Below are 13,103 nucleotides of genomic sequence, written 5' to 3' on the forward strand. Positions count from 1 at the left end.
TCTTCGTTGTGCTGAAAACGACAACGTTTAGCTGAACAACCGTCGCAGAACCATCCGTCGTCGAAAACGAAAAGACCCTACCATTTCCGGAAGACGACAACCAATTGTGGGACATAGATAACCCTTCCACACCCTCTCCTACCCATTTGTTATTATTATTATTATCTTTTTAGAAAGAGCTGATTAATTTGATGTTTGTTGCGTTCCCCCTTACATAGTTATAAAATGGTACTCTTCTAAAAATGTTTGGCAAGTCAGTCAACCCGCTGGTGAGTGTAATTTATTCCTCCATGGTGGTGTGAACTAGAAAATAACAACAACTAATATCCACAATCTACACAATCATAGGTTTTGAAGTAGGCCTGCACCGACCGGACGCAAAATTCGGATATCCCAAAATCCCATCACCGGTTGCAAAAGTTGACCGATTGCAAAAAGCCATCACCGATCCCTAAAGTTGACCGATTGCAAAAAGCCACCACCGATCACTAAAGTTGAATGATTGCAAAAAGCCACCACCGATCACTAAAGTTGACCGCATGCAAAAAGCCATCACCGATCCCTGAAGTTGACCGATTGCAAAAAGCCATCACCGATCCCTAAAGTTGACCAACTGCAAAAAGCCACCACCGATCCCTAACGTTGACCGATTGCAAAAAGCCACCACGGATCGCTAAAGTTGACCGATTGCAAAAAGCCACCACCGATCACTAAAGTTGACCGCCGATTGCAAAAAGCCATCAACGGTAGTGAATATCCAAAAAAGTGGCGGTTTTATCTAATCACTATTGCCTATGAACATAGTAAGTTTTAAGTTTGTACAAGCTTTACTTTTGTTTAAAAGCTCAAAAGTTGTTTTTTGATGAAAAAACACGAATCAAAAAACACGAAGGCGAACTTTGACCCAGGGTAACGACCCGGAAGTTAAGGTCGTAAGATTTTGGCGTTAACTTTTCAAATGTTTCCCAAGTCTATATCTATCCGATGCCCAAGTATGAACATCATAGCTTTTATATTCGTTGAGATACATCAACAAGCAAATGATCATTTTTAAACATTAAAAACCCTGTCATGACGTCATCAATTACGTCATCAATCCAAAAAAGTGGCGGTTTTATCTAATCACTATTGCCTATGAACATAGTAAGTTTTAAGTTTGTACAAGCTTTACTTTTGTTTAAAAGCTCAAAAGTTGTTTTTTTTTGATGTAAAATACACAAAGGCGAACTTTGACCCAGGGTAACGACCCGGAAGTTAAGGTCGTACGATTTTGGCGTTAACTTTTCAAATGTTGTCCAAGTCTTTATCTATCCGATGCTGAAATATGAACATCATAGCTTCAATATTCGTTGAGATACAGCAACAAGCAAATTGTAATTTTTCAACATTAAAAACCTTGCCATGACGTCATCAATGACGTCATCAATCCAAAAAAGTGGCAGTTTCGTCTACTCACTATTGCCTATGTACATAGTAAGTTTTAAGTTTGTACAAGCTTTACTTTTGTTTAAAATTGCTGGAGAAGGTTCGCAGGGAAAGAAGAACACGAGGGAAAAAAAGAAAAAAAAAACAGAACAATAACAATAGTTGTTCGGCTGTTGGCCGAACACCTAAAAAAAAATTATACAATGTGTCGTTATTTTATAGTTAAATGTGCATTACAGATTTGAGAATCCCCTTAAAATGTTTTAGAAAAGTGTGCCATAATGCGATCGTTAATGCAAAGCCACCACGGATTTTTAGGTTTAGTTTTTCAACTGAAAATCTTATGTCACGATAAAAAGCCGGTTCTAAACGAAAGCAAGGTCAAAAACTAACAAAATACTTTTGTCGTGGAAAAGACCATAAAAATAGCTTATTGGTAGCATTTGTGATTCTCAAGATATAAATTTTCTAGCTATTTAATGTAATGACTTCATCAATGACGTCATCAATTCAAAAAAGGTTGTGGTTTTGGTGCGAGACGCTATCACTCAACTATTGCGATTTTCCGCTCTGCACATAGCGCTTAATGTTTCTAAAATCTTTATACCCAACAGCGCCCTCTTTCGTTGGACCAAAGAGAGCGCCGTTGGATATTTCCCCCAAATTGCGCGCCATATGATTTTTACAAATTTTAAACTTTGATTTATTGTAGTTTAATGCCCGATGACGTCATTATTACATAGTTAGGTCTGTGGTGTCTTGATACCAAGGTTCACCTATCTCTTGAGTTTCAACGTTCAAATCAATCTCAATCTTGAGTTATTCCGTAGATAAGCTCGAAAGTTTTTTTTTTATAAAAAAAACACGAAGGCGAACTTTGATCCAGAGTAACGACCCGAAAGTTAACGTCGTACGATTTTTGCGTTAACTTTTTAAATGTTGTCCAAGTCTTTATCTGTTTGATGCCTAAGTATGAACATCATAGCTTTTATATTCGTTGAGATACAGCAACAAGCAAATGGTAATTTTTCAACATTAAAAACCTTTTCATGACGTCATTAATGTCGTCATCATTCCAAAAATGTGGCGGTTTCATCTACTCACTATTGCCGATGTACACAGTAAGTTTTAAGTTTGTACAAGCTTTGCTTTTGTTTAAAATTGCTTGGGAAGGTTCAGAGGTAAAGAAGAACACGAGGAAAATTAAATCTATGAACAGATTGTTGATAGCTTTTTAATTTTCACAGAAAGTAAAAGTGTAAATCTATTACATTTATACCTTTCTTTGCACAGAAAACAAATGCTAAGGTTAATACTTATTAAAGCGATGTATTTTATTAGTAAAGAGCTAACTATGTGCAAAGTTTGAAGGTTTTGTGATCCTTGTGATGTTTAACTCAAGAGTAAACTTCTTAAAAGGTTAACTGGATTTGGGGAATCTTTATACGAAACAACAGTTTACTAATTTTAGACTTGTGAAGTAAATAACTGTAAAAGACTTATTTATTAAGTATTACAGAGGTTCCGCAAGTGTACGACACGGGTACAGATACAACTACGATAACTGGGATGCACGTTAGATTTTGTTAGGCATTAAATAAACACTTATTTTGCAAAGCAATGATTTGTACACAAAGCTTTACCGTGTAGCGCGCTAAACACTGCCGTGAGTGCCGGATAGAAACACCCTTCACGAGTCGATGTCACGAATCCGCTTCCCGGTGTTTGATAAAAACATAACCAATGTTCGTCTTTTTCTGGTTGCATTTTCTCACATAATTAAAAGTCATACGAATCGCTGCAGTAGGTGGCCATCTCAGCGAAGCTTCGTCTTTAATTCCGTTTTGATAATTAAGCCATGAGAAGGGCGAACAGGGGAACAATTTGACGCCGAATATGATATGAGCGGACTTCAATTGTAAAATGTTGGTACACCATTAAACTAGCGCTACGTTGTAAGTACAATGACCTGAGACTTGTCAAAACATGAATGGAAATCACGCGTACAGTCAAACGATGCACTATTCCGAGCAGAACACACAGGCCTCGTGGACTGAACAAGGTGTGATCAATGGAGCGGAACGGCCAGCCAAAGCGCTTTTGCAGTGTACGCAGTTATCACGCGGGTCAACACATCCGTGGGCTTTATCGTCCGATTTCGACCAGATCAGGTCAAATTGGTATCATCTCTGTGGGAAAGTTTGAGCAGGATCACTCATCTATAACGGGATGCAAAATTTATGTTGAAATGTTACGTAGTTTTAGAGATCAAAAATTGTAAAATTGTTCAACTTTTGGTTTGAACCGGAAGTCAAGGTCAAATGGGGTCATTTTGTGTGTAGCGTTTTTTGAAGTTTGATCGACCTGTCCGATGATATGTAGATTGTCAAAATCCACCATGTGGTTCAGGAGTTATGATTTCTTTAAAATATTTAACTTTGATTTGTTGTAATTCAAAACCTGATGACGTCATCATGACATCATTAAGTTTGTGTGGTCTTATTATTAAGGTTCAATTGTCTGATGAGTTTCAATGTTAAATTCCATATCAATCTTGAGTTATGACAACAAATTGTCTTTTTTTTACAAAAAAACACAAAAAACACAAAGGCAGAGTTTGACCTTCTGGTACGACCGGAAGATGAGGTCATACGATTTTGGCGTTAACTTTTCAAATGTTGTCCAAGTCTTTATCTATGTGATGCCCAAGTATGAACATCATAGCATTAATATTCGTTGAGATACAGCGAAAAGCAAATGTCGTTTTTCAACTTTAAAAACCTAGCCATGACGTCATCAATGACGTCATCATTCCCAAAAAGTGGCGGTTTCATCTACTCACTGGTGCCTATGTACATAGTAAGTTTTAAGTTTATACAAGCTTAACTTTTGTTTAAAAGCTCAAAAGTTGTTTTTTGATGAAAAAACACGAATAAAAAAACACGAAGGCGAACTTTGACCCAGGGTAACGACCCGGAAGTTAAGGTCGTACGATTTTGGCGTTAACTTTTCAAATGTTGTGTAAGTCTTAAACTATGTGATGCCTAAGTATGAACATCATAGCTGTTATAATCGTTGAGATACAGCAACAAGCAAATGATCATTTTTGAACATTAAAAACCCTATCATGACGTCATCATTGACGTCATCATTCCAAAAAAGTGGCGGTTTCATCTAATCACTATAACCTATGTACATAGTAAGTTTTAAGTTTGTACAAGCTTTACTTTTGTTTTAAAGCTCAAAAGTTGTTTTTTTGATGAAAAAATGCGAAGGCGAACTTTGACCCAGGGTACCGACCGGAAGTTAAGGTCATACGATTTTGGCGTTAACTTTTCAAATGTTGTCCAAGTCTTTATCTATCTGATGCCCAAGTATGAACATCATAGCATTGATATTCGTTGAGATACAGCGAAAAGCAAATGTCGTTTTTCAACTTTAAAAACCTTGCCATGACGTCATCAATGACGTAATCATTCCCAAAAAGTGGCGGTTTCGTCTACTCACTATTGCCTATGTACATAGTAAGTTTTAAGTTTGTACAAGCTTTACTTTTGTTTAAAATTGCTGGAGAAGGTTCGCAGGGAAAGAAGAACGCGAGGAAAAAAAAAAAAAAAAACTAGACATAGTGTTTTTTGTTAATTACAAAAACACGGTGTTCGGTTGGACGTTACGTGATGACGTAGTTCAAAAACATTGAACCATAAAGATGTTTTTATACAATGCGTCGTTATTTTATAGTTAAGCTTGTATCACACTTTTGAACGCCTTGTTTCTTCACAAATGCAATATATTTGTGTGAGATTGACATCAGTTTTTTTGTTTGCAACTTATGAAAGCCCTTTAAAAATCTAGCTCACCCCTGCACTGGATGCTGTACACAGATTTGATAATCAACAGCGCCCTCTTTGGTGGGCAAAAAGAGAGCGCTGTTGGGAATTCCCCCACAAACTTTCGCGCCATATGATTTTTACACATTTTATTGTTATTCAATACCTGATGACGTCATTATGACGTAATTAGGCCTGTGTTGTCTTAAAAATACTAAGGTTCAACTATCTATTGAGTTTCAAGGTTCAAATCGATCTCAATCTTGAGTTATGCCGTAGATAAGCTCAAAAGTTGTTTTTTATGAAAAAAACACGAAGGCGAACTTTGACCCAGGGTAACGACCCGGAAGTTAAGGTGGTACGATTTTAACGTTAACTTTTCAAATGTTGTCCAAGTCTTTATCTATCCGATGCCCAAGTATGAACATCATAGCTTTTATATTCGTTGAGATACAGCAACAAGCAAATGGTCCTTTTTTAACATTAAAAACCCTGTCATGACGTCATCATTCTAAAAAAGTGGCGGTTTCATCAACTCACTGGTGCCTATGTACATAGTAAGTTTTAAGTTTATACAAGCTTAACTTTTGTTTAAAATTGCTTGGGAAGGTTCAGAGGTAAAGAAGAACACGAGGAAAATTAAATCTATGAACAGATTGTTGATAGCTTTTTAATTTTCACAGAAAGTAAAAGTGTAAACTGTAGTGAATTCCTTTAAGAATAAATAAGACTTTCTTTGTGCACAAAAGACGCACGCTTTTGTTCCTTTCTTCTTTTGAAAACTGCTGAGGTGTAACGACAACGAGGGGCGCATAGCAAATGCTCGTACACTTCATCGTCAGCTCTGGTCAGAGAAGGTTCTCGATTATCAAAGCAGTTTTCTTCGCTACTATTTTCCTTAGCCAATGTAGCAGGTTTGGACTTGGCTTGGTGGTGTTTGCCCCTCACAGGGAAGAACCTGCTCATTGGTTAAAGTTGTAAGTAGTAAATATTAATTATTGTTAATTAGTAATTACCCCGCCTAGGCAGTTGCAGGCACATGCCCATAAATTAAGGCCTCGGCAGTTGCAGGCCAATCTAATTTGTATTGTTGGTAAAGGTATAAAATTACTAGCCTCTTACCACAAAAAAACTATTACATTTATACCTTTCTTTGCACAGAAAACAAATGCTAAGTTTAATACTTGTTAAAGCGATGTATTTTATTAGTAAAGAGCTAACTATGTGCAAAGTTTGAAGGTTTTGTGATCCTTGTGATGTTTAACTCAAGAGTAAACTTCTTAAAAGGTTAACTGGATTTGGGGAAACTTTATACGAAACAACAGTTTACTAATTTTACACTTGTGAAGTAAATAACTGTAAAAGACTTATTTATTAAGTATTACAGAGGTTTCGCAAGTGTACGACACGGGTACAGATACAACTAAGATAACTGGGATGCACGTTAGATTTTGTTAGGCATTAAATAAACACTTATTTTGAAAAGCAATGATTTGTACACAAAGCTTTACCGTGTAGCGCGCTAAACACTGCCGTGAGTGCCGGATAGAAACACCCTTCACGAGTCGATGTCACGAATCCGCTTCCCGGTGTTTGATCAAAACATAACCAATGTTCGTCTTTTTCTGGTTGCATTTTCTCACATAATTAAAAGTCATACGAATCGCTGCAGTAGGTGGCCATCTCAGCGAAGCTTCGTCTTTAATTCCGTTTTGATAATTAAGCCATGAGAAGGGCGAACAGGGGAACAATTTGACGCCGAATATGATATGTGACCATCCACCACCAATAGGCTGTAAAGTTGCACTTGTACATTGCAGAGCCTATTAAATTGTTTGGGTTTTCAAGAAAACTTTGAGAAATCTGAATAAAAAAGTAGGTGGCTTTGAGAAATCATAACTTCGTCAAGAAAAGTCTGATTTAAATGTGGATGGTATCATTTTGAAGCTGATTACACACTCTCTCCAAAAATGCATTGAGCCGGTAACAGTAAAAGTGTCAACTTTACAGCCCATTGGTGGTGGATGGTCACATATGAGCGGACTTCAATTGTAAAATGTAGGTACACCATTAAACTAGCGCTACGTTGTAAGTACAATGACCTGAGACTTGTCAAAACATGAATCGAAATCACGCGTACAGTCAAACGATGCACTATTCCGAGCAGAACACACAGGCCTCGTGGACTGAACAAGGTGTGATCAATGGAGCGGAACGGCCAGCCAAAGCGCTTTTGCAGTGTACGCAGTTATCACGCGGGTCAACACATCCGTGGGCTTTATCGTCCGATTTCGACCAGAGTTTCAGGTCAAATTGGTATCATCTCTGTGGGAAAGTTTGAGCAGGATCACTCATCTATAACGGGATGCAAAATTTATGTTGAAATGTTACGTAGTTTTAGAGATCAAAAATTGTAAAATTGTTCAACCTTTGGTTTGAACCGGAAGTCAAGGTCAAATGGGGTCATTTTGTGTGTAGCGTTTTTTGAAGTTTGATCGACCTGTCCGATGATATGTAGATTGTCAAAATCCACCATGTGGTTCAGGAGTTATGATTTCTTTAAAATATTTAACTTTGATTTGTTGTAATTCAAAACCTGATGAGGTCATCATGACATCATTAAATTTGTGTGGTCTTATTATTAAGGTTCAATTGTCTGATGAGTTTCAATGTTAAATTCCATATCAATCTTGAGTTATGACAACAAATTGTCTTTTTTTACAAAAAAAACACAAAAAACACAAAGGCAGAGTTTGACCTTCCGGTACGACCGGAAGATGAGGTCATACGATTTTGGCGTTAACTTTTCAAATGTTGTCCAAGTCTTTATCTATGTGATGCCCAAGTATGAACATCATAGCATTAATATTCGTTGAGATACAGCGAAAAGCAAATGTCGTTTTTCAACTTTAAAAACCTTGCCATGACGTCATCAATGACGTCATCATTCCCAAAAAGTGGCGGTTTCGTCTACTCACTATTGCCGATGTACATAGTAAGTTTTAAGTTTGTACAAGCTTTACTTTTGTTTAAAATTGCTGGAGAAGGTTCGCAGGGAAAGAAGAACGCGAGGAAAACTAGACATAGTGTTTTTTGTTAATTACAAAAACACGGTGTTCGGTTGGACGCTACGTGATGACGTAGTTCAAAAACAGTGAACCATGAAGATGTTTTTTATACAATGTGTCGTTATTTTATAGTTAAACTTGTATCACACTTTTGAACGCCTTGTTTCTTCACAAATGCAATATGTTTGTGTGAGATTGGCATCAGTCTTTTTGTTTGCAACTTATGAAAGCCCTTTAAAAATCTAGCTCACCCCTGCACTTGATGCTGTACACAGATTTGATAATCAACAGCGCCCTCTTTGGTGGGCAAAAAGAGAGCGCTGTTGGGAATTCCCCCAAAAACTTTCGCGCCATATGATTTTTACACATTTTATTGTTATTCAATACCTGATGACGTCATTATGACGTATTAGGCCTGTGTTGTCTTAAAAATACTACGGTTCAACTATCTATTGAGTTTCAAGGTTCAAATCTATCTACATCTTGAGTTATGCCGTAGATAAGCTCAAAAGTTGTTTTTTTTTATGAAAAAAAAACGAAGGCGAACTTTGACCCAGGGTAACGACCCGGAAGTTAAGGTCGTACGATTTTAGCGTTAACTTTTCAAATGTTGTCCAAGTCTTTATCTATCCGATGCCCAAGTATGAACATCATAGCTTTTATATTCGTTGAGATACAGCAACAAGCAAATGGTACTTTTTTAACATTAAAAACCCTGTCATGACGTCATCAATGACGTCATCATTCTAAAAAAGTGGCGGTTTCATCAACTCACTGGTGCCTATGTACATAGTAAGTTTTAAGTTTATACAAGCTTAACTTTTGTTTAAAAGCTCAAAAGTTGTTTTTTGATGAAAAAAAACGAATAAAAATAAACGAATGCGAACTTTGACCCAGGGCAACGACCCGGAAGTTAAGGTCGTACGATTTTTGCGTTTACTTTTCAAATGTTGCTTAAGTCTTAAACTATCTGATGCCTAAGTATGAACATCATAGCTGTTATAATCGTTGAGATACAGCAACAAGCAAATGATCATTTTTGAACATTAAAAACCCTGTCATGACGTCATCAATGACGTCATCATTCCAAAAAAGTGGCGGTTTCATCTAATCACTATTACCTATGTACATAGTAAGTTTTAAGTTTGTACAAGCTTTACTTTTGTTTAAAAGCTCAAAAGTTGTTTTTTTATGAAAAAACACGAAGGCGAACTTTGACCCAGGGTAACTACCCGGAAATTAAGGTCGTACGATTTTGGCGTTAACTTTTCAAATGTTTTCCAAGTCTTTATCTATCCGATGGCCAAGTATGAACATCATAGCTTTTATATTCGTTGAGATACAGCAACAAGCAAATGGTCATTTTTGAACATTAAAATCCCTGTCATGACGTCATCAATGACGTCATCATTCCAAAAAAGTGGCGGTTTCATCAACTCACTGGTGCCTATGTACATAGTAAGTTTTAAGTTTATACAAGCTTAACTTTTGTTTTAAAGCTCAAAAGTTGTTTTTTGATGGAAAAATGCGAAGGCGAACTTTGACCCAGGGTAACGATCGGAAGTTAAGGTCATACGATTTTGGCGTTAACTTTTCAAATGTTGTCCAAGTCTTTATCTATCTGATCTATAAGTATGAACATCATAGCATTCATATTCGTTGAGATACAGCGAAAAGCAAATGTCGTTTTTCAACTTTAAAAACCTTGCCATGACGTCATCAATGACGTCATCATTCCCAAAAAGTGGCGGTTTCGTCTACTCACTATTGCCGATGTACATAGTAAGTTTTAAGTTTGTACAAGCTTTACTTTTGTTTAAAATTGCTGGAGAAGGTTCGCAGGGAAAGAAGAACGCGAGGAAAAAAAAAAAAAAAAAACAGAACAATAACAATAGTTGTTCGGCTGTTGGCCGAACACCTAAAAAACAGAACAATAACAATAGTTGTTCGGCTGTTGGCCGAACACCTAAAAACAGAACAATAACAATAGTTGTTCGGCTGTTGGCCGAACACCTAAAAAAACAGAACAATAACAATAGTTGTTCGGCTGTTGGCCGAACACCTAATTACCTGTTGACGAAGATAAATACAGTGTGATGAGATCTTCGTCTAAGGATCTTATGAACTGTAAGCCCGCGAAAAAGTCTTTTAAAATACGAGTGAGATATTACCTCTTTCTCAAAAACTACGTTACTTCAGAGGGAGCCGTTTCTCACAATGTTTTATACTATGAACAGCTCTCCATTGCTCGTTACCAAGTAAGTTTTTATGCTAACAGTTATTTTGAATAATTACCAATGGTATCCAGTGCCTTAAAATAGTGTACACATTTCTGTATCAAAATTGTATATCTGTCACCCATAGCCGGCCACGTCAACCCCAACAATCAAGAAGAACCTGTTTGGAAAGAAAACTAATGCGACATGTCTTTAAAAAAATGGATGTCCTCTTTTTCAAACTAGTGACAATAATTACTGTCCACTCGGGGCTAAACAAAGTTTTTATGACAGTATTTTAATAACCAATAGTGTCCACTGCCTTGAAATATACTGACATAAAACGTTGTGTACAAAATCATCATCCAAATGCTTTAAGAAGTTATTGGAGCAGTTAATTAAATAAATTTGCTAAAGTTTTGACTAAAAAAAATATTGTTAGCAATTATTTATTTGTTGTTTGTATCATGACCTGTCTTTGTTCAAAAGTAAATGGAATGTCTTCGTTTGTTACTACCAACTGATAACCATCATCATCAATGGCCTTGGCACAGTAGCAATCCATGAAGTTTATTCCATCTTTGGAGTCAAGATTCCGGAGCAATAATGCCAGAAGAGCTGTTAATATATAAGCAACACCAATCATGCAGACAGTACAGGAAGAGCCAAATAGAAACGGAGCTACGAGAGGTCCAAAGAGAGATGCACCACCCCAACCCAAGTTCACGATGGAGAACACTAGGCTGTAAGCTTCAGGGTGTCTCTTGACAGCGATAGTAGAACACATGGTGATCAATATCACACGAGCTGCTTGTGAACCGAAGAAAAACACAGCCAAGAAGATTGAAGCTACGGTGAGTGATGGGGAGAATTTGACTAACACCAAGGGTAATCCTGCGGTGCATAGCGATACAAAGCAGAATATCCACGTCAAGTTGTTGCTTAAGGTGCCGAGGACATAGACGCAACATGCGGTACTCAACAGAACGGAGAATCCGCATAAGCCAAGCATATGAGCCGTTGATACTGTACCGTCTCCGAACATGTAGTCCACCCAGACTGCAAGAGTAGGCTCGAGTGCCGTGTATCCTAGGGCACTTACCAGGAAACTTAGTGCGACAATCAACACCTGGACATCGAAAATGACTCGCCATCGCACAGAACGATGTTTCTTCTGGTCGACTTGACTCGTTGCGTCGTCGGCTCCTTGGTCGGACCTGGTTTCCTCCTTTTTGTGAAAGTTTTCAGTTCGAAACGTCAACAGCACACCAACAATGAGTATGAGTTCAATAGACAAGAACAGGAGGAACACACGGTTGTTCAGGTATCGGAAGAGCTCGCCTACGAATAAAGCCGCGAATAAGTTGAAAGATAACTTGCACATTGCCACTCCAGTTACTATCGTGCACTCCAATGAAGCCTCGTCATAGATGTCTCGAATCCTAGCCATGGCCATGGTTTGGGTGCATGCACTCACCACGCCCTGCAAACAACGGTTAGTCAGTAGAATAAGTGGAGTTAAAGGTGTAAGTCCGTAGAGAAGACATTTAAATGTAGAACAAAGTAACCCGAAGAGAAGTACTATATCAAGTCCCCACCGGTCAGCAACTAAACCCGCAATCGGTGAGAATAATACCTCCACGATTCCAGTGGACATGAACGTGGCAGCTAAAGCGAATGATGCAGTTCCTTTTGATATCTCACCGATAGTGGCGTTACTGCTCTGATGTTGCCACTGCACTTCGGTAAGAAGAGGCACCACTGCGCCGTGCATACAGCTATCTAAATATTGACAACCGATACTTGTGAAAACCCTCAGCCACCTCTCGGAATTTCCTCCGTAAAAATGCATTGCTTGGTTTTTATTATAATGTATGTTACTCGATGTTCATAATGTGTGATCCTTGACTTATACAGCATACAGTATACACATAATGAATGTTTATGAGTGCAATGGTGCGACAAATATGTTCATGAGTTGAAAGATGGAATGTTCTATTCAACGAGGCGGAGCCGAGTTGAATGGAACATTCCAGCTTTCATCGTTTTTCTGAAAACGTGGGGAGCGAGTGGCAAGAGCAGGGAGGGAGTACGTCAACGCACGTCACTCGCACGGTTTGCGCAAGGTGTAAGTACGTGGCCCGCACGCCACGCCTGGCCGTGAGTGGTTGCGCGCAGCGTACGTTGCAAGTGAGTTTTACATGCTTACAACGTGCTTACAACGTGCGTTCAACGTGCGTACAACGTGCGTACAACGTACGATAATCTTGCGATTGCCACGTTGTCGTACGGAGGCCGTACTTACACGTGCTGGTCACGTACGGTGTCCTTACTCACTCGCATGTTGTAAGCACGTGCATACGTACTCGTGCAAGTGACCCTTGGCGAAAAAAAAAAGACTCACGGAGTCAGTGCGCAGTGCGCACGTTGGCTGTAGAGGGCACGCACATCACCCGTACTGGGGGTGAATCCGTACGGGTGACGCAGAGAAAGTTCATCATTCAATAAAAGTGCTACGTCGTGTCTGCGTGCTCCCAAATCCGTACTGAGGCGGTACTCGGCAC

General features: G+C 38.4%; 1 protein-coding gene across 1 annotated transcript; it reads right to left on the minus strand.

The window, feature by feature from the left end:
- Window positions 1–10,984: 10,984 nt before the first annotated feature.
- Window positions 10,985–12,391, minus strand: LOC117295311 (vesicular acetylcholine transporter unc-17-like). The gene has a single exon (XM_033777873.1). It carries the CDS (start codon window positions 12,389–12,391, stop codon window positions 10,985–10,987), a length of 1,407 nt encoding a protein of 468 aa, XP_033633764.1.
- Between the last annotated feature and the right edge of the window lie 712 nt (window positions 12,392–13,103).

Source organism: Asterias rubens, chromosome 1 (assembly GCF_902459465.1).
Source record: "Asterias rubens chromosome 1, eAstRub1.3, whole genome shotgun sequence".
Taxonomy (NCBI): Eukaryota; Metazoa; Echinodermata; class Asteroidea; order Forcipulatida; family Asteriidae; genus Asterias; species Asterias rubens.